The sequence below is a fragment of the Leptopilina heterotoma genome, unplaced genomic scaffold, assembly GCF_015476425.1.
Source record: "Leptopilina heterotoma isolate Lh14 unplaced genomic scaffold, ASM1547642v1 Lhet_64, whole genome shotgun sequence".
Classification (NCBI taxonomy): Eukaryota; Metazoa; Arthropoda; class Insecta; order Hymenoptera; family Figitidae; genus Leptopilina; species Leptopilina heterotoma.
The window spans coordinates 171,958-182,234 of NW_025111150.1; the positions used below are offsets into that span (position 1 = coordinate 171,958).

Genomic DNA, 10,277 nt, shown 5'->3' on the forward strand with positions numbered 1-10,277 from the left:
GAATGGAAATAATATTGAGAAAGTTGCAGTAAAAATATTCTTATAATATAAAATAATGATTTTATCACTCGGTCATTTTTAATTATTATTATAAGTTATTGAATTTCAAATGAATTGAATTTGAAATTTTTGAAAATTTTAATTCCTACGGAAAAATAATTATGATTCAATATTTATTTAAAAAAGAAGTTATTGATGTTTTCGAATAATTTTCCAATTTCCAAACTGAATAATAATTCGCATCAGTTTGTCTGGTTTCTTGGGAAGAAACTTTTTTTTTACAGCTTAGCAATTCTTCATGGTAGCAAATTGTCAATTCTGTTAAATAACAATTTATCAGTCTTTTAGGTGGTGGAATGTCAATCTGTTTGTCCCATATTATAAATTTACAGTTTTTCTGCGGATATCAAATTGAGACAAAAAACGAAGAAAAATTGTTGCATCGCAACAATTTTGCTTCGTTTTTTGTCTCAATTTGATATCTGCAGTTAAACTGTGAAAATACAAATTTTGTGTTTGTCTAGTAGTCAAATTTTTTTAAATCTCAATTTCTTTTAAGCTTTTTTGTAATTAAAAGACCATCGGGATACTTGAACAGTTTAATCCCTCTATGATTAAATTAACACCAAAAAGAATTAAAATAATCCTTTTTGGTGTTATTTTTGACTATGAATAAAATTTTATTTTAAATCAAACACCATGTCAACGATTTGTCAAAATTCGACCAGGGGCAATAGTTAGTAAGTAACTAACTTACTAACTAACAAATTTACTAACTAAAGAGCTAACTAACTAACTTTCTAACTATGCAGCTTACTAACTTGAAACTTACTATAACCAATTAATTTATACTAATTAACTTACTAATTGACTAGCTAACTAACTTACAAACTTAATTACTTACTAACTTACTAACTTTATAACTAACTTACAAACTTAATTACTAAGTTAATTTAATTTGCAACGCTTTTTAATACCTCACAATTTACTGTGTTATTTTTATACGAATACAAAACTTCAAAAGAGGAGAAACATTCATCAGTCACAAAAACAATCATCTTATCATAACACTCTTCGGCACATCATCTTTCCAGCACTTCTAATCATCCATTTGCTTTCACAACCGCACACAAGAGAGAAGTGAAGAGAATTAAAGAAGTGAAGTGAAGAGAAGAAAATAGATTCGTCAGCTAACCCCAAAAAAAACCTTTGTTTCCAGGTATGGTTCCAAAATCGCCGAGCAAAATGGCGGAAGCAGGAGAAGGTGGGCCCTCAAGGTCACCCGTACAACCCCTATCTGGGAGCCGGCGGACCTCCGCCATCGGCAGTGGTGGCGCCAACATTGCCGAATCCATTCGCCCACCTCGGCTCGTTCGCGCTCCGGAAGCCCTTCGACACCTTCCGCTATCCACCTCTAAGTCATGGACCAGTTCTTCCCGGTGGCTATCCGCCGCACCCCTATCACAGGGCAGCTCCACCTCCCCTCCTGCCGCCGGGAATGCCACTTCCCTACACATCGGCGGCCTCCTTCCAAAGTCTCCTCGCCAACATTTCGGCCGCGCAACGACCCAAGTTGGTGCGCACATCGCCACCCCCACCGCCACCACCGGCGCCGGCGATCACTCTGCCGCATCCCCCGGCGCCACCGGCACCACCCCCGCCGCCCACGTCCACTTCGCCGCAGGGCTCGCCGACTGGCAGTGTCTCCGGCGCGCCCGACATCGATCGCAGGACCAATAGCATCGCATCGCTCAGACTCAAGGCGAGGGAGTATGAACTGCATCTGGAAATGCTGCGCAAAAATGGAGATCTCATCAGCTGAAATAGCATTATTTTCATTTCGCTGTGAACAACTGATAAGTGGACCTACCTTCCTTCGCGGGATCGAAGGCTTTCTTTTCTTTGCAAGGGGCGAGGGGTTTTGGAATTTTTTCTTCTTTTTTGAATTGTTATAATGATCTGCTCTCTAAATTTGAATCTGTTAAGAACTTAAAAATAACGAATTTAGAAGCAAAAAGTCAGACACTAAGGACCAGTTTCACAAATACCGATTAAAAGTTAATCAATGATGAAATCCTCAATCAACCAATCATAAGCCGTTAAACTGGCTTTAAGCATTGATTAACTTTAAATTGAGGTTGGTAGAATTATTCCTAATTCAAGTAGTAATATTTCTACTGACAAGTAGTTAAAGATAACTGATGTTTCAGTAAATTTTTTTTCACTGATTCAATTAGTCAAGTTTAACTAAGTTTTACGTTATTTTTTTTTGACTGAAAATGAGTTATTTGTTTACTGAAAATGAGTTATTTTTTTATAACTATTTTTCACTGAAAATCAGTTATTTCGAACTGATTTAGAAGCAAAAAGTCAGTCACTGATTGTCAGTTAAAACCATGATTTTTCACCGATTCAAATTAAATGAGTGATGGTCCAATTGACAATTTCACGATCTGACCATCAAATCGTGATTGACCTACAGATCAAGTTCTACTATTTGACTTTCATTTTCACTTCCATTGTAAAAAAAATTTATTTTTACTTTCATGAATTTTTATTTTTACTTTTACTTCTACTTGGATAGATTTTTACTTTCACTTTCATTTTAGTTCTGACAGACCTTCGGATGATTCGACTTTTTTTCGACAATTTTCAGAAAAGTCTTTTTTCGACTTTTTTCAACTTGTTTTCCAGAAAGTGCAATTCATTATAAAACTGAAGTTCGCAACGTTTTTAAAAACGAATTAATTTCCAAGTTAAATTCATCTCTACTTTTTCTTTGTTCGTAAATATTTGAGAAAATAATTTTTTCCCAAAGAACAAAATTACATTATTTTTTTAATTTTTGTTCTCAAGAACTTTGCGCACTTCAGCCTTATGACTTTTTCGACTTTTCTTTCAAATATTGCAAAAAAAAAAAATACTATTTTTGGTACAAAATAAATTTTATTCCAATTTTTTACAGTGTAAAAAATCACTATAATCAAATATTTCAAAATTTAGTTTTTCATTCATTTTTCTGTAAAATAATTACATTTTCTAAATATATAATTACAATTTTTTTTAAATACTTGAAGTTTTCTAAAATTTTATTTCAAAAAATAATTCACTGATTTTTGAGGATTTCATTCAAATTTTTGAAAATAAAATTTGAAAAAATTTCAATTACAAATCTTTTATTCTGAAAAATTATAGTAAAAAAACAAAATGAAAATTTGTTTAAAAAAAATTATATTGTGAAATTATTTTAGAAAAAGTAATTCTTTGATTTTTTATTATCATTTTTTAAATTTCTATTATTTTAATATTTTCAATTTCGAATTTCCAAAAATACAAAATATTTACAAAAAGAAAATTACATAAATATTTGTTTAAAAAAATAATTTTTTAGATTTTTTGCTAAAATTTTAGAAGAAATCAATTATTTTCAAAATTTTTTACTAATTTTTATCAACTATTTTACTTATTCACATCAAAAAATCTATTTATTTTTTTAAATTGACCAAACATTATTTTAAGAACTTAAATGATTTTTTAAAAATAACATAATTATCTACAAAAAATTAAATTAAACTTTAGAAAAAATATGCTTTATTATAGAGTTATTAAAATTTTGGAAAAATCATGTATTTTCATATTTGCATTTAAAATTCTTGAAAAACTTGATTATTTTTCATATATTTTTCAAAAATTCTTTAAATCATTCGATTATTGTCAAAAAAAATTATTAAATTTCAATTGTTTGGAAATTTTTCTATTATAATTATATTTGCAATTAAAATTCTTGAAAAACTTGATTATTTTTAATATTTTTCAAAAATTCTTTAAAACATCCAATTATTGTAAAACAAAATTATTAAATTTCAATTATTTGGAAATTTTTCAATTATAATTATATTTGTAATTAAAATTCATCAAAAACTTGATTGTTTTCAATATTTTTCAAACATTCTTTTAAAAAATTCAATTATTGTAAAGAAAAAGGTTAAATTTTAATTATTTATAAATTTTTCAATTACAATTAAGTTGGAAAAAGCCAGTTATAATTCAAAAATTATTTAAAAATCATGAGGCTTTGCAGTTGACAATTATTATAAAAAATTGAACTTTTGTATTTAAATAATTGATTTCTCGAAGAATTTTTGGTATAATTATTAAAAACAATTGCTTCAAAGAAGAAGGTTAGATAAAAATTGTTGTATATAAATAATGTAATTTTAGATAAATTGCAATCTTCATTTTTTAGAAATACTGATTTTTCAGAATGTTTAAATTTAAAGTTGAAATTTTGAAAATTATTGAAATTTCTGTAAAAAAATTAATAACAAATATTTAAATTTTTTTATTTAACAAAATTATTTAATTTGTTGATTAATTGAATTTAAAAATGAGGGAAAGATTAGGGAAATACAAAAGCAAATTTTTCATGTCAACACAGAAAAAAATAAACGACTTTTTTCGCTTTTTTCAATCTTTAATTCATTTTCGCATTGACAAGTTTTTATTTTTCCTTTATATCAAAATGAAAATGAAAATGAAAGTAATAGTGAAAATAAAAATTCATCAAGTTGAAGGTAATGATAAAAGTAAAAGTAAAAATAAAATTCTTATAAATTATCAAAAATTAGTGTCAAAAATATCTTACGAGCAGCAAATTTTCATTTTTTTAAAATAATTTCTCATAAATTAAAGAAAGAATAGAAAAATCGGAAAATTCGAAAAAAGAGTTATGAATCAAAGAATTTCGACATATTGTTGATTGAATCTCTGTTGACACTACTCAGTTCGCTAATAAGGAAGTTTCTCAATTCTCGAACTTCGTGAGACTCTTCATATTGGTTTCTTGAGTAGATGTTGCTTTTTAGCGACGACGACGACGACAACGAAGATGCAACTAACTCTCATCCAAGGATCCGCATTCCTGATTACATTCTCGATTTTCGAATGTTCCGTTATTCTAAGAACGTCTCTTCAAAGAAAATTTCTTCAACTATCTCTCACATGTATCTAATGTATATCTGTTAATATCCTTTTGTTTTCACAATTTTTCAAAATCGAAAACGAAAGCAGATGAATGCAGAACTTCCCCACTGTTAATAATGGATATTAAATATCCACTGTATTTTTTTACTGAACAAAATTCTCCTCTTATTTCTTCTAAAGAAATTTATTATACTTCAAAAATTTTAACTTAAAAAATAAAGCGGATGAAAAAATCTTCTGAGTCACTATGATTATTTAATAATTAAATAATAAATAATTTAATAATAAACGAATAGAATTAATCGTTTATTCGAATCAAACAAATTTTTTTTCAACGCATAAAAAAAAGAGAAAAAAATTGTTTAAAAATTGAAAAAAAAATTCTATGAAGAAAAAAGACACTTTTTTCGAGCATGAAAATTTTTTTCAAGGCAATAAAAAAAAAATCCAAACAAAATAACATCATAATATAAAAAAAAACTGTTTAAAAATTAAAAAAAGATTATAAAAAGAAAAAAAATGGGCCACTTTTTTTCGGGGATGAAAAATTGTGAAATGAAACAAAGAGGAATAAATTTTTTCTAAACATTTCCTTATAAGTATATAAGAGAAGGAGGAATGGTGCAATAGTCGTGTAAAATGTAAGCGCACGGGATGTAATAAAGTAGGCAATGCATATTCCTCATCCTGCGGTTCTAGTGAGTAAATCTAAAGAGTCTTTTGTTATGACATATATGTTATATTGATATCTCTTCTGTATATAAGCAGAAAAATAGCCTCTGTGCCTTATCAGCTAAATGAAAAATTAGATACAAAAAAAAAAAAAAAAATCAAAGTTTCTCTAATTTTACCCATAATGAAAAATACAAAACAAAAATACGACAATCGGTATCGTTACCAAGCACCGATCAATTTTTCACCTGTGATTCGTGTTGATGTTCAAAAATTATATCCGTCCGTAATATTAAAAAAAAGGAAAATGAAAAAATATTTATCATTTTTGAAAAATTTTCTTTCTTCACTCGGAAATAAATCAGGATTATTTCTTTGCCTTGAAAATTTGAAATATTATTAATTATTAATTATTAATTATTAATTATTAATTATTAATTATTAATTATTAATTATTAATTATTAATTATTAATTATTAATTATTAATTATTAACTATTAATTATTAATTATTAATTATTAATTATTAATTATTAATTATTAATTATTAATTATTAATTATTAATTATTAATTATTAATTATTAATTATTAATTATTAATTATTAATTATTAATTATTAATTATTAATTATTAATTATTAATTATTAATTATTAATTATTAATTATTAATTATTAATTATTAATTATTAATTATTAATTATTAATTATTAATTATTAATTATTAATTATTAATTATTAATTATTAATTATTAATTATTAATTATTAATTATTAATTATTAATATTATTATACAGTTTTTCTGCGGATATCAAATTGAGACAAAAAATGTATCAAAATAGTTGCAAAGCAACTATTTTGATACATTTTTTGTCTTAATTTGATATCCGCAAAAAAATTTGCACGAATAAAAAAATTGAATTTATTATTTACCGATTATAAAAATAATACTGATTTAATTTCCCCTGACAAGAAAGAAATAATAATAATAATCGAAAAGTGCAAAAAACTGTGAATAGAATAAATAATTCTTTTTCGCAAATTAATTTAGAAAAAAAAAATTGGAGCATAAGAGAAAGAGGTACTTAATAAAAAATTGTGATGAATCTATAAAGCTTTGCTTTTAATTTTGTAATTGAATTATTACAACGATTACGACAGAGCATATATGTTTAATTTTTAACTACGCGTTATACATCAAGACAAAGGTATTTATACGTATTATAAAATAAATATTAAATATACTATATTATATTGTTATTAAGATTTTACAAACAATTTTTGTAAATAGTTTTTTTTTTTTTGAAAATATGTGCATTTCTAGATAAACGCCTTTTTATCTAATTCACCATTTTCTCTTATAAAAATAGAGAGAAAAAATTTTTTTTTCTGAGCGAATTTTACCGATTCACATTTTGATATATATTTTAGATAATTTATAAAAAAAAAGAATTCACTCTCTAAATCTGAAAATTTCTAATCTCTGCAAAATTCAAATTTAAAGAGTAGATAAAAAAAGAAATAATGAACGAATCGAGAAAATGTGTATAGTAAAAAAACTTTATCGATTTTCTCAATAATAATTTTTAAGAACACTCACGAAAATTGTATAGATATTTTTTAGAAATTGCGTCTAGATATCGAAATTTTTTCACAAATGAACCAAATAGCTTCTATTAATTATTACGAGATAGTGGATTAAGAGCTAATTTTAATTTTATTTGCGCAAAATGTGTTGTAAGTGTATGTACACAAAAGAAAATTTAATTCAAGAAGCAAAATTGAATTTTTTTCCTATTGATTTTTAGATATCATTATGTATAATAATAATTTTTCTTTGCGAAAATCGCTCAGGTGTAATGATAGAGAAAAATTTTTTTTAGTAAATCGCACAACAATATACATTTGAAAAATGTTGTAGAAAGCGTATCGACATTTAAGAGAGAGACTTGCGGCATTTAGATAATATTTTTACCAATTATAATTTCATACCTCAAAAAATGACGCCAATTTCCTTTTCCTAATTTTCCCTAAAAATACAACAACAAAAAAATAATAATGTGCGTCATTTTTTTTTATTGTTTCTTTACTTTTTTTGCAAAAATAAATAAAAAAAAAAATATGAACGAAATGTATTTTTGTACTTTTTTTGCAAATTCCCGAATTTCTTAAATTGAAATTAAATTAATGTTTAACGTTCGAATTGAATATATTATTTTAATTATATTTAAGAAAAAAATAACATTTATGACAAAATTGATTTATTAAAAACAATAAATTTAAGAAAAAATATCAACAAAAAAAAATGATATTAAATTAATTTTTCATTGACTCACTGTGTCATTTTGACTGAGATTAAAAATTAATTCACATTTAATTAATTAAAAATTCTTAAATTCAATTTTTATTATTGATTACGAAATGCTTTTCAAATTGAAAAAATTTATTCACTAAATTATAAACTAAAATGTTTAAAACATTTTAATGGTAAAATTATAATTGTTATAATTATAATGTTTAATTTAAATATATAAATAAATTTAAATAATGTATAATTTATTATAATAATTAATAATGAATAATCAATTAATATTAATAAATAATTAATTATCATTATTATTTAACTACCAATAGATTAACTCATTCTACGTGAATATTATTAAAAGAATACAATTAATCATTAATTAAAATTTAAACTATCCGATTTATATTTTTTATCATTTATTTTCATTATTAAATTAAAAAAAAAATTAAACAAGAAATTATTTAACATTAACAATTAATTAACATAGGAAAGCAAACATTGAGATTATTAAATAGAAAATATGACATTTTTTAAATAAATTTCTAAAAAATCAGACTTCTTTTAAAAATTGTGTTTAAAAAATAAAAAATTATTAACATTTTAAAAAAAAGTTAAAGAAGAAATTATTTAACAATTAACATTAACAATTAATTAACATGGGAAAGCAAACATTGAGATTATTAAATATAGAAATTATAACAATTTTTTTTATTTATTTCTAAAAAATCAGAATACTTTTAAAAATTGTGTTTAAAAAATAAAAAATTATGAACATTTTTAACATTTAAAAAAAAATTTTTATTTTGGTAAATATTTTTTGATTTTTTTTTAGAAATAAATAAAAAAATTCTGCATAATTTCGATTTGTCAAATAAATTTTTCCTAACAACACTTTTGGTTTTTTATAGAAAAAAAATAAAAAAAAAATAGATTTTTATTTTCAACCGCATTTTTGTATTATTAATTATTATTATTATAAAACTAATTATTTTCTAAAAAAAATTTTTTGTTCAATTTCTCGCTGATTTCAAAATTTGGCTTGGCAAAGAAAAAAAAATAAATAAATAAAACTAAGAATTTTTAAAATTTATTAAATATTTTTTTGAACTGAAATAAAAATTTATTTGCTTCATTTAACCAATTACTCAAATATAATTTAATTGAAAGAAGTAAAAATATAATTTGATTCAAGTAAAGGAAATTAAATAACAAATAATAGGTAAATAATACAATAATCCTAATAATAAGAATAAATATTAAATTTTGTATTAAATATAATTCTATGAAATTATTTAACTTTATTAATTAAATTATTTAAATGAATTATATTTAATAATATTATATACCCAAAAATAACATTCTTGCCATTTGGAAAAAGTATTTTAAGAAAATATCGTCATTTAATTCCGTTTAATTTGCAATTTAGACGAATTATAAAGTTTCAAGTGGATCAGCTGTTTTGTTTGCCCGCCGCCATTTTGTTTCTCGTAATTCTTAGAAGTGACGGAATACAAAGGGAGAAAAAGTTTCTAAATTTAAACTTTGAATTTGACAAAAAAATGTTGAAACTTTTGGTATTTGGAAGTTTTGATTTTTGGAACAAAAAATTATTGGAAGTTCAGGCATTTGAAACGAAGAATTATTGGAATTTCTTTTTACTGGAACTTTTTTTTTAACTTTCGTCCTCCAACTAATTATTTTCCCACTTATTTTTTTATTTTTACTTCTATGAAAACTTTCTCAATGGTTTTTTTTTGCATCTTCTCTTTTTCCTTCTTTTCTGAATACGAGATAAAATTATCAGGACACAAGGAAAAGTTTAATTAAACTAATCGGAGGAAATTTATTATATTAAAATCTCGGGACATGCTTAAATAGAAGATAAAATCTGATTTGCCGTAATTTCATTCAGAATTAGATTTGAATTTAATTTATTAAAAAAAAAGTAATAGATAAAAAAAAAAAATGTTGAAGCGCGTTTATTGCGCGCAGGTAGAAAAAAGGAATCGTTTCCAAGTCTTTTTGGATGCTGAAAGGATAGCGGGTAATTCATGTCTGGGCACGCCCCTGGTTTGAGAGCGCGACGGGGCTATTTAAATATTTTATAGTTTAATGGGCTTCAGCCATTAATGCCCGTAAAGCTAATTAACGGAGCTGAGCGGACACGCTTCGAGAGTGTTAATCGACGCCTGATCGAGTGTCGATAAATCAGTCGTGCGAATTTTCATCCGCACGTCCAAAGAGATATCGGGGCCAATGTGCTCGTCATTGGCAAACCGCCACACTGCATAACTGTGATCTCCAAAAAATTACCGCCGAA

General features: G+C 24.6%; 1 protein-coding gene across 1 annotated transcript in view; it reads left to right on the forward strand.

Annotated features, from left to right (window-relative positions):
- The window catches only part of LOC122509924 (homeobox protein aristaless-like), a 156,673-nt gene extending 153,819 nt beyond the window's left edge, over window positions 1-2,854 (forward strand). The window contains exon 5 of the mRNA XM_043624253.1: window positions 1,220-2,854. Within this exon, the coding sequence (XP_043480188.1) occupies window positions 1,220-1,822 (603 nt within the window). The 3' untranslated portion in view covers window positions 1,823-2,854. The remainder of the gene's footprint in view (window positions 1-1,219) is intronic.
- The last annotated feature ends 7,423 nt before the right edge of the window (window positions 2,855-10,277 follow it).